This window comes from Palaemon carinicauda, chromosome 1, assembly GCF_036898095.1.
Source record: "Palaemon carinicauda isolate YSFRI2023 chromosome 1, ASM3689809v2, whole genome shotgun sequence".
NCBI classification, from domain to species: Eukaryota; Metazoa; Arthropoda; class Malacostraca; order Decapoda; family Palaemonidae; genus Palaemon; species Palaemon carinicauda.
This window is the reverse complement of record NC_090725.1, coordinates 112,430,815-112,445,016: the sequence shown is the minus strand read 5'-3', so window position 1 is coordinate 112,445,016 and position 14,202 is coordinate 112,430,815. Positions and strand designations below refer to the sequence as shown.

At 49.8% G+C, this 14,202-nt stretch overlaps 1 protein-coding gene across 1 annotated transcript in view; it reads left to right on the top strand.

Annotated features, from left to right (window-relative positions):
* Window positions 1-14,202, top strand: part of LOC137650994 (centrosomal protein 43-like) — a 95,536-nt gene that overhangs the window by 65,413 nt on the left and 15,921 nt on the right. Inside the window, exon 6 of the mRNA XM_068384136.1 lies at window positions 11,155-11,216. Within this exon, the coding sequence (XP_068240237.1) occupies window positions 11,155-11,216 (62 nt within the window). The remainder of the gene's footprint in view (window positions 1-11,154; window positions 11,217-14,202) is intronic.

Genomic DNA, 14,202 nt, shown 5'->3' with positions numbered 1-14,202 from the left:
AGCTACAACACCACGGTAGTGGCTTACATCAACAAGCAGGGAGGTACCTTTTCACAACAGCTATCCCATCTTGCAGTAGAGATACTGAGATGGACCGAAGTCTACTCGATTCCACTATCGGCTCGCTTCATTCCGGGCAAAAGGAATTTGCTCGCCGACAGTCTGAGCAGAGCATCGCAGATATTGAGTACCGAGTGGTCTTTGGATCCTCTAGTAGCCAACAAAGTCCTGATTTTGTGGGGTTCCCCGACAGTGGACCTGTTCGCGACAGCCTTGAACTTCAAGAGTCTGCTGTACTGTTCCCCAGTCCCAGACCCCAAGGCACTCTGGCAAGATGCCTTCCAACAACGCTGGGACAACATCGACGTTTACGCCTTCCCCCGTTCTGTCTGATGGGAAGGGTGCTCAACAAGACCAGAATATCGGTCAACCTGTCAATGACCTTAATAGCTCCGCTATGTCATCATGCAGAGTGGTTCCCGGACCTTCTGCAGCTCCTGACGGAACTCCCGAGAGAACTCCCTCTGCGACACAAGCTACTCAAGCAACCACACTGCAACATCTTCCACAAAGCCGTAGCATCGCTTTGGCTTCACGCCTGGAGACTATCCAGCATTTCCTCACAGAGAGAGGCTTTTCGCAACAAGTTGCGGAAAGGATGTCTCGTTACCTGCGAAAGTCATCCGCATGGGTCTACCAGGCGAAGTGGAGATTCTGTGGTTGGTGTCGTGGAAGGGGTATCTCTCCCCTCGATGCCACTATTCCAGCAATAGCGGAGTTTCTTGTGTATTTGCGGTAAGAAATGCGCCTTTCAGTCTCGGCAGTGAAAGGCTATCGCTCAGACTTAAGCCTGGCCTTCAGGCTGAAAGGAATGGACATTTCCTCCTCACTGGAACCTTCCTACTCATACGAAGCTACGAGCTTACCTGCCCTCAGTCGGAAGTGAGACCTCCTCCATGGAACGTGGTTCGAGTCCTCACGTCTCTTAAGAGACCTCCGTTCGAACCATTACGCCAGGCTTCTGATCGTCACCTGACTTGGAAGACGGTGTTCCTACTCGCATTGGCCTCAGCCAAGCGAGTCAGCGAACCTCATGGTCTCTCGTACGACGTCACCCATTCAAGGGGATGGGAGGAGGTAACGTTCAGGTTCGTCCCTGAGTTTGTTGCCAAGACTCAAAATTCTGGGATTCTGGACCTACGGTTCGACTCCTTCCGGATTTCGAGTCTCTGTTCTGTGGCAGATGACCCAGACCATCTCCTACTGTGCCCAGTAAGGAGTCTGAGGCTCTATCTTAAGAGAACAGCTGCAGCTCGTCCTCGAGTGCGAGCATTGTTTGTGAGTACTGGAAGGATGAAGAGGAGGGTCACTAAGAACACCATCTCAGCATGGATTCGCAGGGTCATCCACCATTTCCTGAATCCAGACCCTCCTCCGTCACGTCGCCTTAGAGCACACGATGTCAGAGGCATTCAAGAGAAATAACGCAGGTTCTACAAGCTGGGGTCTGGAAGCGTCAAACGACCTTCACAGCCTACTACCTGCAGGACGTGACCCACAGAAGGCTCGATACGTTCTCTATCGGCCCTGTGTTGGCTGCACAACAGCTGGTCTAAACCTCAGGCTCCTTAATGGACAAGTGGCAGAAGGTTGAGGGCATTGTTACCCGGTTTTAGTCTGCATGAATGAAAAACTATGCCTGGCCCTTACTCATTTCTTCATCCTCCCCTCTCTTGGGGAAAGCAGCATCCTGGGTTCTCTGCACAGCTGACCTCAAACCACTGCAGGTAAACCATGCTTCCTTGTGTTCTTAGTATTAAGATAATACTGTCGTGTCCCCCATACCCTGACGAGGTGGTATTGGGAACGTCCTATCCTAGAATTCCATCTAAAGGATTCCAGGTCAACTTCCTAGGACGAGTCACACTTCATTCCTTCACACACAAGCTTACGTAGGCCGCACGTTCCTTGCGGAGCAAGGAATTTGCGAGGTGCAGGGACTCTTTATCTCGAGTGCTACACACTCGGATTCTGAGTCCCCGGGCAAAGCCAAAGCCAGTAAGGCTGGGACTTACCACCCTACCTAAGGGTTAAGTCACCCTATTCAAATAGCGTGGTTTGTATTTCGGTTACGGAACAAATGACAAATTCGTAGATAATTTGTATTTTTCCTAACCATACAAACCTTAGCTATTTAATCATACTTGCCCGCCAGCCCTGTCCCCCCGTGAAGTCCTACCTCTAAGCGAAGTGAATCAGTTCACCAGTGTGTGAGGGGGGAGGGGTAGCTAGCTACCCCTCCCCTACCCCCTCGCTAACTAGCGAGAGGGTAGTTAACCCTCGTTAAAAATCTAATGGCTCGTCATTCAGCTACGCCGAAAGTAATACCCTATTAAAATAGCTAAGGTTTGTATGGTTAGGAAAAATACAAATTATCTACAAATTCGTCATGTTGAGATGTTGAGCAGATGGTGATAAGTTCTAGCTTTTTCAAAAAGAAAGATAAAAACAAGTATACATGGATAAGAGTGGCAAATGGAAGAGTAGTAGAAAGGGCTTTAATGGATTATTTGCTGATAACTAAAAGCATATTTGGAAGATTGAAAGACTTGCACGTGTTTAGCGGTATGGGTAACGGTATGTCTGATCATTTTTTAGGGGAAGGAAAATTAGTTGTAGCAAAAGAGTGGGGGAATAGAGTAGGTGATTGCAAAAGGGAGCTAGTGAGAGTTGAAGAGCTAATAAAACGGGGGGTTGGGGGGGTAAAAAGTAAATATCAAGAAAGGTTGAAAATGGCATATGATGAAGTGAAAGTAAGAGAAACTGGTAATTTAGAGGAGGAGTGGAAGTTAGTAAAAGAAAATTTTGTTGGGATTGCAAATGATGTGTGTGGCAAGAAGGTTGTTGGAGGCAGCATGAGGAAGGGCAGTGAATGGTGGAATGAAGGAGTGAAAGTAAAAGTGGAAGAGAAAAAGAGGGCTTTTGAAGAATGGCTGCAGAGTAATAGTGTAGAGAAGTATGAAAAATATAGCGAGAAAAATGTGGAAGTAAAGCGCAAGGTAAGTAAGGAAAAGAGGTCAGCTGACCTGAGGTGGGGTCAGGGATTGGTTCATTCATATGAAGAGAATAAGAAGAAGTTTTGGAAAGTAGTGAAGAGAGTAAGGAAGGCTGGCTCAAAAATTGAAGAGACAGTGAAAAATGGAAATGGAAGGTTGTTAAAAGGAGAGGAGGCAAGGAAAAGGTGGGCGGAATATTTTGAAAGTTTACTGAATGCTGAGGATAATAGGGAGGCAGATATAATTGCTGTTGCAGGTGTTGAGGTGCCGGTGATGGGAGATGAGAATTACAAGAGAGGAAGTGAGGAGAGCACTAGATGAAACGAGAGTAGGAAAAGGATCTGGTATGGATGGTGTGAGAGGTGAGATGTTGAAGGAAGGGGTTGTGACTGTACTTGAATGGTTGGTGAGATTGTTTAATGAGTGTTTGTTCCAACACGGAGTACTTACCTCGAACTACTTTCTTAGGAGTATCTGGGATCTCCTCCCTAACCGACTAAGAATTTTGCGCAGTTCCCTCTATCTCCGTTTTCCCTTGTCGGGTCCTTCCGTGGCGGATGGATACGTGCCCTGAGGCGACCCGTGGTCAGCGCGCGAGAGTGCACTACTAGGTCTGTGTCGCCAGTAAGCATCTGGTCGTGGCGTAGATAACATCTTGCCGCTCTCTCTCTCACGTCCCGTCCGACCCACCATTGTGTTCCACGTGTTCACTTTGTGCTTTCCCATTGACTTCCTTTCCTTGTGTTACTTGTGTTGGTTGTGTATTCCCGTATGGAATCCCAATATCGTTGTCCCGGGCCCAAGGCCGGTAAGTCATGCGGGGCATGGCTTGCTAAGTAAAGTGTCGATCCGCACATGTTGTGTTCCTCGTGTAGAGGCAGTGTGTGCTCGCCTGCCTCCACGTGTCCGGAGTGTGCGTCCTGGCCAGAGCTGCAGTGGACCTTGTACGGAGCAAAGAAGAAAAAGGCATCGAAGCGGTCGCCTAGGAAACCTGGTATCAGTTCGCTGTTGACGTCGCCTTCAGCTCCTTCGGAGAGAGGTTCTCCTTCCCCTTCCCTATCCAGAGTAGGGGACGAGGTAAGTCCGTTGTGGGGAAACAGCCCATTGCTGTTCCCTATGAGTCTGATGTCATTGATTCTAGTTGCGTTGTGCCTACGCAGACGAGTGGGGAGTCTGCTGTTGTGACAGAAGTGCTTTCCGTAGACGAGGTTTTGGTACCCGCAGGACCCGTCTTGAGTAAAGACCCGGTGTGGGGGAGGTCAGGAACAGCTCCTTTCCCCCCATCGTGGCTGTGCTTTTCAGGAACAGCAGTTTCCGGGGGCGATCTAGACAGAGAAAGGCAAGCCACGTGCTCTTCGGACCCCGACTCCATTGTGTGGACGGCGCCAAGGACGCACTTCAGGTCACCCATGCTGCAAGAGGAGGAGTTCTCTGGCTGGTTTGCCTCACGTGGGGCACTACGCACGCCCCCAGCCCCTTCGGCTTCTCTACCGCCGGACTTCATGCAACCCGTCACCCCGGTAGCACAATTGCAAGCCCCTAGGTTGGTGGCAAAAGACACAGAGGACTCGGATAGCTCCTCTTCCTCTTCATCTACCTCGGACGTTACCTCGACCTCCAGCTCGTCATCATCAGAAGACTCCAGCGGCCCGGAGACGAGAGAGAAGAGAAAGAGGTCTAAGAGGAAGAAGTGGAGCTCAAACGCAGGCTCGTCGAGGAAGAAGGCCAAGGTTACGAGGTAGAAGAACAAGAAGATGAAGTCTTCCAGAAAGAAGTGGGCTAAAGTGGCTTTTCCCCCTTGCGGGTCGAACAGGGCTCTTGCCACTCCAGTGCCTGCCTCGATGGCTGCTGGAGCCGCTTCCGCGCCCTTGCCCAGTGTCTCTTCGGCTCCGTCCACGCGTCGGATGCAGCCGTTGGCACACTTTAACTTTCCCTTGCCCTTGCCCGGCAAGTCACCGGCTCCATCCGTTCAGCGGGGTCAGCCGCTAGCTCGGCCCGGCAGAATTGTGCCCACGCCCAAAGTCTCACCGGCTCCATCCAGGCATCGGATGCAGCTGCTGGCACAGCAGGGCAGTTACTCTCCACGGATTCCCGGGGAGGGGGTAGACCCATGACGGCTACCTTAGCCTCAGCGGCTCCATCTGTGATGGAGGCAGCCGCTCCATCCGTGATGGAGACAGCCGCTCCATTGAGCCGGCCGGATGTAAGGGATACGGCCGCCCCCACGGATCCATCCGTGATCGAGGATACAGCCGACACGGAGGATCAAGTGGTAGAGGGCTTATTGGATACTGGTGAATGTTCTCCCGATGAAGTGTCCTCCTACAGGAAGGTCTTGGCACTGATCCGGCACCACCACAGGCTAGACGAGCCTAAACCGTCATAGAGCAGGCTTGGCTTTCGGGTTTGGGAAGGATGGTAGATAATCCAGTACAACAGAAACCATCCTTGACCCTACCTCTGGCTCCGGATATGGCCCTGGGCATGGACCACGTTGACCGGTTTGTCTCGGGGCACAAGAACTCCCTCAGAGCCCAAGGGTCCTTCAAGCTCCTGCCTGGACTGAGGACCCAGAAGAAGTTTTATGTGCCAGACGGGCGACCTCCGGGGCTTCGGACGTTGGAAGAAGCTGTTGGGACGTTAAGCTAGGGCAGTACGGATGACAGGAGCCTTACTGCCCCTGTGGTCTTCTCTCAGGCGGAGTCCGCTATGATGGAGGACACATCACAGGGCATCATAAATGTGACCTCCTGGCTGGACTGGTGGGCATGCACCCTAGCAGGTTTCCAACTCTCCCACGCTCTCTCAGTGCCGGAGAATCAGGCTCTACTACATGAACTCATACGTTTGGGAGGCAAGGCCATGAAGTTCCTTACATTCCAGTCCCTGACCCAGACGGCAAACTGTGTGTTAAGGAGGAGAGATACGGTACTTAACAGGCTCCCCCGTAGACTCCCCGAACGTGAGGCGAAATTCCTGAGAAATGCTCCGGTGTGGGGTGAGACCCTGTTCCCCCTTCTGACAGTAGCAGAAACTATGGAGAGAGTGGGGAAACTTTAAGACTCGATGGAGCCCAGACAGTCAACGGTAAGACATCCTCCCCATATGAGACCATCGGTGGACGGGGCCTACCCACCTACGACACCAGTTAGACAGGGGGCCCCCTCCCCTTCTTGGCATCAGTCCCCGCGGCCCTCCCGCAGAAGTGGTGCCCCAACCCAGGCCTCCTTTAGGCAGAAATATGCCGGCTCAAGACGAGGCCGCTCAAACCGTCTCCCCAGAAGGAGATATGAAGGGAGGCCCCCTACATCTTCCCATGCCACAGGGGGGGGGATGCCTCAAACACTATTGGCAAGCATGGCGGGACAACGGTGCGGACCCGTGGTCCGTGACAGTCCTCAGAGAGGGATACAGGATTCCCTTCCTGACAGAACCGCCCCCTCTCTGATTCCCGAACATTGGGTGGAGTGGCTGGCCCCCAAGGATCACAAGAAGAGAGCAGCCTTGCAGGAGGTGTCAGCCATGTTGAACAAGGGAGCACTGCAATCCGTCCAGGAATCGTCCTCAGGGTTCTACAGCAGGCTCTTCCTGGTAGAGAAAGCTACGGGAGGTTGGAGACCAGTCATCGACCTCTCGCCCCTGAACAAGTTCATCAAGAAGACGTCCTTCAAGATGGACACGCCGAAGTCGGTAGTGGCAGCCTTGAGAGAAGGGGATTTCATGATGTCCCTGGACCTCAAGGACGCCTACTTTCAGATCCCCGTACACCCCTCCAGCAGGAAGTTCCTCAGGGTAAAGTGGGGATCCCAGTCTCTGCAGTTCAGGACCCTCTGCTTCGAACGGCCCCTAAGGTGTTCACGAGGGTGTTCACCGTAGTATCAGCCTGGGCACACAAGCAGGGCATCAGGTTGATCAGGTATCTCGACGACTGGTTGCTGCTTTCAGCCTCAAAGGCAGCCTTAAAGGAGCAGGGGGCAAAGCTATTACAGTTCTGCAGAGAACTGGGGGTTACCATCAATTTAGAGAAGTCCCAGTTAGTCCCCACCACCAGGATGACGTACCTGAGGATGGTCCTGGACTCCCAGTTAGCAAGGGCCATCCCCTCTCAAGAGAGGCTGAACAATCTGGATCATGTTATATGACCATTCCTAACAAATGCACCAATGAGAGCCAAGGATTGGCAGAGACTCGTGGGCCACCTGGTCTCGCTGGAGAAGTTAGTTCCTCAGGGGAGGCTCAAGGTGAGGCTGGTCCAGTGGAACCTGAAGGACCTCTGGTCACCGGGAGACCCTCCTCAGGACTTAGTCAGGATGACTCCGGCCTCCAGGAACATGCTCCTCTGGTGGTCCGACAGGGCGAACACCCTAAGGGGGGTGCCGTTCGCGTCCGCTCCTCAGGACTTAGTCAGGATGACTCCGGCCTCCAGGAACATGCTCCTCTGGTGGTCCGACAGGGCGAACACCCTAAGGGGGGTGCCGTTCGCGTCCGCTCCTCAGGAGATGTTGCTCTTCACAGACGCGTCAAAGGACGGGTGGGGAGACCATCTGCTCGAAGAGACAGCAGAGGGAAAGTGGTCCCCAGAGGAGAATCTCCTCCACATAAACCTGCTCGAGCTCCTGGCAGTTCAAAAGGCCCTCGCAATATTCGCCCATCGCCTTCAGGGAAACTCAGTAGCCCTCATGCGACAACGCCACCATGGTGGCCTACATAAAGAAAGAAGGAGGATTGAGGTCAAGGGAGATGTGCCATCTCACGTCTCAGATCCTGGAATGGGCCGAGAGGAAACACATCATTCTCACAGCCAGGTTCATTCCGGGGAAGAGAAACGCTATGGCCGACGGCCTCAGTAGGGGAGGGCAAGTAGTGGAGTCGGAGTGGTCCCTACACCCACAAGTAGCCCAGAAGGTCCTCCAGTTGTGGGGCTCACCGGTGATAGACCTGTTCGCCACGAGGCTCAACACTCAGCTCCCCGTGTTCTGTTCTCCTGTGCCAGACTCGGCAGCAGCGTTCGAGGATGCCTTCCAGCACTCGTGGGACGGACTTGACGTGTATGCCTTTCCCCCCTTTGGGATTCTCAGGCAGGTGCTCAACAGGCTCAGACAATCAAGGGCTACAAGGATGACTTTGGTAGCGCCCTGGTGGCCGGAGAGGAAGTGGTTCGTGGATCTACAGGACCTGGCCACCCTCCCTCCGTGGCCCCTGCCAGTAAGGAAAGATCTGCTGCACCAGCCCCACTTTCGAAGGTTTCACGAAAACCCTCAGTGCCTTCAGCTACATGCGTGGAGGTTATCGAGCGTCTATTAAGGAAAGAAGGATACTCGGAGAAGACAGCTTCGAGGATGTCAGGGTATCTTCGGAAGTCCTCGAGCGTGGTGTGCCAGGCTAAGTGGGCCACGTTTGTGAAGTGGTGTGCCACGCAGAACCTGAGGCCTCTGGATGCATTAGTCCACAAGATTGCAGACTTCCTGGTCCACCTGAGGGATGACCTGGGGATCTCCATTCCAGCCATCAAGGGGGTCCGAGTGGCCCTGGGGCAGGTATTTCAACTCAGAGGCATCGACCTGGGGGCCTCTCGCCAGATTTCTATGCTCATCAGAAGTTTCGAGCAATCTTGTTCCTCCCGCACCTCTTGGGTCCCGCAGTGGGACGTGGCCAAGGTTCTCAAGGTTTTGACAAGGCCTCCCTTTGAACCCCTCTAGCCTCAGCCAAGCGAGTGAATGAGCTCCACGGCTTGTCATTCGAGGTCTCGCACTCGAAAGGGTGGAAGGACCTGTCTTTTAAGTTTCTGCCTGAATTTGTGGCCAAAACTCAGAACCCGGCCATTGCGGACCCAAGGTTCTAGGGGTTCTCGGTCCCAGCGATCCCTCACTCAGACAACCCGGAAGATTTGCTCCTGTGCCCAGTGAGAACAGTCAGGAAATACCTTAGCAGGACAGCCAGACTCTGGCCAGCCATCAAAAGTCTGTTTGTCTCATCAGGCCCAGTAAAGAGGGCAGTGTCTAAGAATACGATCTCCTTCTGGCTTCGGCAAGTCATCAAGAGAGCTTACGACAGTGAGGGGTCTGCGGTCCCTGGTACCCCGCGACCCCATGATATTAGAGGTCTTAGCACTTCTTTGGCTTTGACAGCAACATGGCAATAGGCCAAATCATGCGAGCAGGCACATGGTCCAGGCAGTCCACCTTTATGGCTCACTACCTGAAAGACTGTACGAGGAAGTCCCTGGACTCCTTCTCCATTGGTCCAGTGATTTCCGCCATGCAACAAGTTTAAAGCTAAAAGCCCCGGGTAGCCCGATGGAAGTAATCGCAAGCGACACAAGTTTCCTCCTTACTCCCCTTTTCCTTGCTACCCTTTTTCCCTTTCCTTTCCTCCTCCCATGTGAGAGAAGGATGTTGTGGAAGTCCATGTCCGGATTATGCATGAAGGTGAGTTATACAACAGGTAGACTTTTGCGTGCTTCCTCCAACTCTCCTACCCTGTCCATTATGTCATCTGGACCTAGCCTCCTATCTAGGTCCCGTGTCCTGGGATGGTAGTGGTGGGTCTTCCAGCCTGTAAGTCCACCCCCGCCTCTTAAAGTGTAAGTCTCCTAAGAAAGTAGTTCGAGGTAAGTACTCCGTGTTGGAATAAATCACAAATTTTAAGTAACTTGTATTTTTCCTAACCTACTTACCTCGAACTACTTTCGGGTTATTGCCCACCCATCCTGCCCCGAGTGCCTTACAGGAGTTCGAAGTAGTACTTAAACATATGCTTACTGGTGACACAGACATAGTAGCGCACTCTCGCGCGCTGACCCCGGGTCGCCACGGAGGGACCCGACAAGGGAAAACGGAGATAGGGGGAACTGCGCAAAATTCTTGGTCGGTTAGGGAAGAGATCCCAGATACTCCTAAGAAAGTAGTTCGAGGTAAGTACTATGAGGAAAAATACAAATTACTTAAAATTTGTGATTTTGTGCTGTCAATGGTACCATTAGATTGGGTTTGTGCATGTATTGTACCACTATATAAGTGTAAGGGAGATATGCGTGAGTGTTGTAGTTCAAGGGGTATTAGTTTGTTGAGTGTAGTTGGAAAAGTGTATGGTAGAGTACTGATTAATAGGATTAAGGATAAAACAGAGAATGCAATCTTAGAAGTACAGGGTGGTTTTAGAAGAGGTAGAGGTTGTATGAATCAGATTTTTAGTTACGCAGATATGCGAGAAATATTTAGCAAAAGGTAAGGAGGTGAATGTTGCGTTTATGGATCTGGAGAAAGCGTATGATAGAGTTGATAGGGAAGCAGTGTGGAATGTGATGGGGTTATATGGAGTTGTGGAAGGTTTTTGCAAGCAGTGAAAAGTTTGGCCATGTTGAGAGAATGGAAAATGGCTGTCTGCTAAAGAAGGTGATGAATGCAAGAGTCGATGGGAGAAGTACAAGAGGAAGGCCAAAGTTTGGGTGGATGGATGGAGTGAAGAAAGCTCTGGATGATAGGAGGATAGATTCACATCTATCCTCCTATCATCCAGAGGCAAGAGAGCGTGCTAGAAATAGGAATGAATGGCGTAAGATTGTGACACAGTTCCGGTAGGCCGTGCTGCTTCCTCCGGTGCCTTGGAAGATCGTGGAGGTAGCAGCAGTAGGGGATTCAGCGTTATGAAGCTTCATCTGTGGTGGATAATGTTGGAGGGTGGGCTGTGGCACCCTAGCAGTACCAGCCAAACTCGGTTGAGTCCCTTGTCAGGCTGGAAGGAACGTAGAGAGGAGAGGTCCCCTTTTTTGTTCATTTGTTTGATATCGGCTACCCCCCCCAAATTGGGGGAAGTGCCTTGGTATATGTATGATGTATGTATGTATAAGTTTTTGAAGATTCAGGCATACCCACACCACCAAGTGTTAACATTTCAACTGATAGATAGCATAATGGAACAGTTAGCCATCGAGAAGGAGAGAGCATAAAGGGAAATGAGAGATCTTTTTTTCTTATTTTGATTAGTGCATGGGTAGTAGTAGCTTTGATAATGTTAGCATGGTAACTAGGAGGTAATTATTGAAATACAGAAGAGTAATATATCTTGTTATCAAAGTTTAATTTCTTTTTATTTGCAGAACTATCACAAACTCAAAATCACTTGAAGAGGACAATGGTGGGAGTGAGGGGTCTGGTGAAGGTAGGATAATTAGTCGTTTGATGAAAAATTGAGTAATCCAATGTAATCTAATTGTTCCGGTACAAATATAAACCTTCGTCCTTTACACAGGAGAGATAACAGCAGAGCTGGAATATGTACGTGGTAGTTAATACTTTGAGTAAGGTTAAGTCCGACGTATAGAGGGCGAGGTTGCACTTCGGACTCCCCTTGTGATGTGTACAGGGAGTAGTTGTCTTCCCACTGGGCAAGGTTTTGGAGTCGGAAGGAAAAGAGGTCTAAGTGTGATTGTTCTCCTTCTGGTTCGTCCTTGAGGTCGGGAAAGTCAGCGAGATCCTGCCTTCCAAAACTTGTCACTCTGGCCCTTTTTCGTTTAATTCTACGGAGGGCAAACCGAAGAAGATCAACAACCTTATGATTGGTGGGGAAGCTCCCTGCTTCCCCTAGATAAATGGATACCTCCCCTTGTAAAGGGACCCCAGTCTAAAGTTTTTGAAAACCCTGCCATTGAGCTTGCTACAGCTGAAATTTTCTTTGTTCCGTAACTGGAATACAAACCACACTATTTAATAGGGGTATTACTTTCGGCGTAGCTGAAATGACGAGCCATTAATTTTTAACGATTGTTAACTACTCACACCGCTAATTAGGGGGTAGGGAGGGTAGCTTGCTACCGCTCCCCCTCACACACCTGTGATTGAGCTCACTTTGCTTTCGGCTCGGATGGTGAACGGTCGTTGCCGCTCTTCATCCTCGCCGACTTTTGGCAGCCATTATGCCATTTTGTTTTTTCTTTTTCTCTTAGAGTGTGTGTGTGTGAAGTTGACTTCTGCAACCATGTGCACCTGCCCTGGACTCTCCGGCCGCCCTTGTGGAACATATATGTCGGTGGTCGAGACCGATCTTCACGCCCTTTGTCCTTCCTGCAGAGGTCAACGGTGTAATAGTATTAATACAGTGATACCTCGGTACTCGACCATAATCCGTTCGAGATCCGTGTTCGACCTCCGATTTGTTCGAGTACCGAATTTTTTTTCCCCATAAGAAATAATGGTATATATTCTATTCCGTTCCCAAGCACTCGAACAGGCCCAAAATATTAATAAAACGTGTACCTAAACAACAATAATTATCTAAATGTGTATGAAATTGGTCAGAAAATCCTATAAAACAATTTTAAACCATTTACTGTACTAAAATAAAACAATTTTAAACCATTTTCTGTACTGTAGTGAACATACCTTTGAGCAGCGGTTCGATGGCATACAGGGATGGATGTGGAGAGGATGGAAGGGGGAGGTTACTGCTTGGAAGGAGAGTCCCCTTCCATGATGTGGCGGGGTAGTTCTCCTTCAGGAGTTATTTCTCTCTCCAATGAAAGGGTGGGCAGATCTATTTCAGGGGTTTCTTCTCTTCTTTGTCTCTTCTTTGGAGGAGAAACAGGCTTTGATGTAGCAGCTTTCTTTTCTTTTGTGAAAAACTGGTCTATTGTTAATTGTTTCTTCCTCCTCTGCAGTATTTTTCGAAAATGATACATGACACTATCATTAAACATATGCACTGCCCGGTTTGCTACTGCAATTTCTGGGTGGTATTTTTCAGCAAAAGCCTGCACATCTGCCCACTTGGAACAAATTTCATTGATGAGAGAACTTGGAACATCCTCCCTTACCTCATCCTCTTCTGAAGATTCCTGCTCCACAATCAGATCCTGCTGCTGTTGTTGTTGCAGGTGCAACAATTCCTCCACAGTCAACTCGGTAGAATGGCTTTCTACAAGCTCATCAATATCATCCTTGTCGACCTCAAGCCCCAAACTCCTGCCCATGACAACAATTTCCTCAACGACATCAGTGTCATCAGAAATTACAGGGGTAGCAGTGCTTGGACCCGCCTCTGGTTGGAAACCTTCAAACTCCCTCTCTGTGACACATGATGGCCACAGCTTACGCCAGGCAGAGTTCAATGTCCTATAGGTCACACCTCGCCAAGCTTGGTCAATCATGTTAACAGAGTTGAGGATGCTGAAGTGTTCCTTCCAGAATTCCTTTAGGGTCAACTTCGTGTCACTGGTCACTTCAAAACACTTTCTGAAAAGGGCCTTGGTATAGAGTTTTTTGAAGTTTGAAATGACCTGTTGGTCCATGGGCTGGAGTATGGGAGTAGTATTGGGGGGCAAGAATTTGATTTTGATAAAGCTGTATTCTTCTTTCAAGTCATCCTCGAGACCTGGAGGATGTGCAGGAGCATTGTCCATAACCAGAAGACATTTCATTGGCAAGCTCTTTTCAATGAGGTAAGCCTTAACCTGGGGGGCAAACACTTCGTTTATCCACTCAGTAAAGAATTGTCTTGTGACCCAAGATTTAGTGTTCGAGCGCCACATAACTGGTAGTGCACTTTTACAAATATTATTTCGTTTGAACACCCGGGGGTTGTCCGAGTGGTACACTAACAAGGGTTTGATCTTGCAATCGCCACTTGCATTTGCACACAGCAACAATGTTAGCCTATCTTTCATTGGCTTGTGACCTGGCATCTTCGTCTCGTCCTTGGTAATGTACGTATTGGCTGGCATTTTCTTCCAAAATAACCCAGTCTCATCACAATTAAAGACTTGTTGTGCGATCAAATTTTGTTCATTTATGTACCGATCGAATTCCCCCACGTATTTATCGGCTGCAATTTGATCCGAACTAGCTGCCTCCCCATGCCTAGTAACACGATGAATACCTGTTCTATTACGAAACTTTTCAAACCAACCCCTGCTCGCTTTAAATGTAAATGAATCACTTTCACTGGTACTCGGACTTTTCTTCACTAATTCTTCATAGATATGCAACGCTTTTTCACAAATGAACGCTTCACTAACACTTTCCCCGGCCAACTGTTTTTCTTTAATAAATATTAAAAGCAACTTTTCCATCTCCTCAATCACTTGTGGCCTTTGCTTAGTTACCGCCGTAACTCCCGTTGCAACATTCGCCTTCTTAATCATTTCTTTATG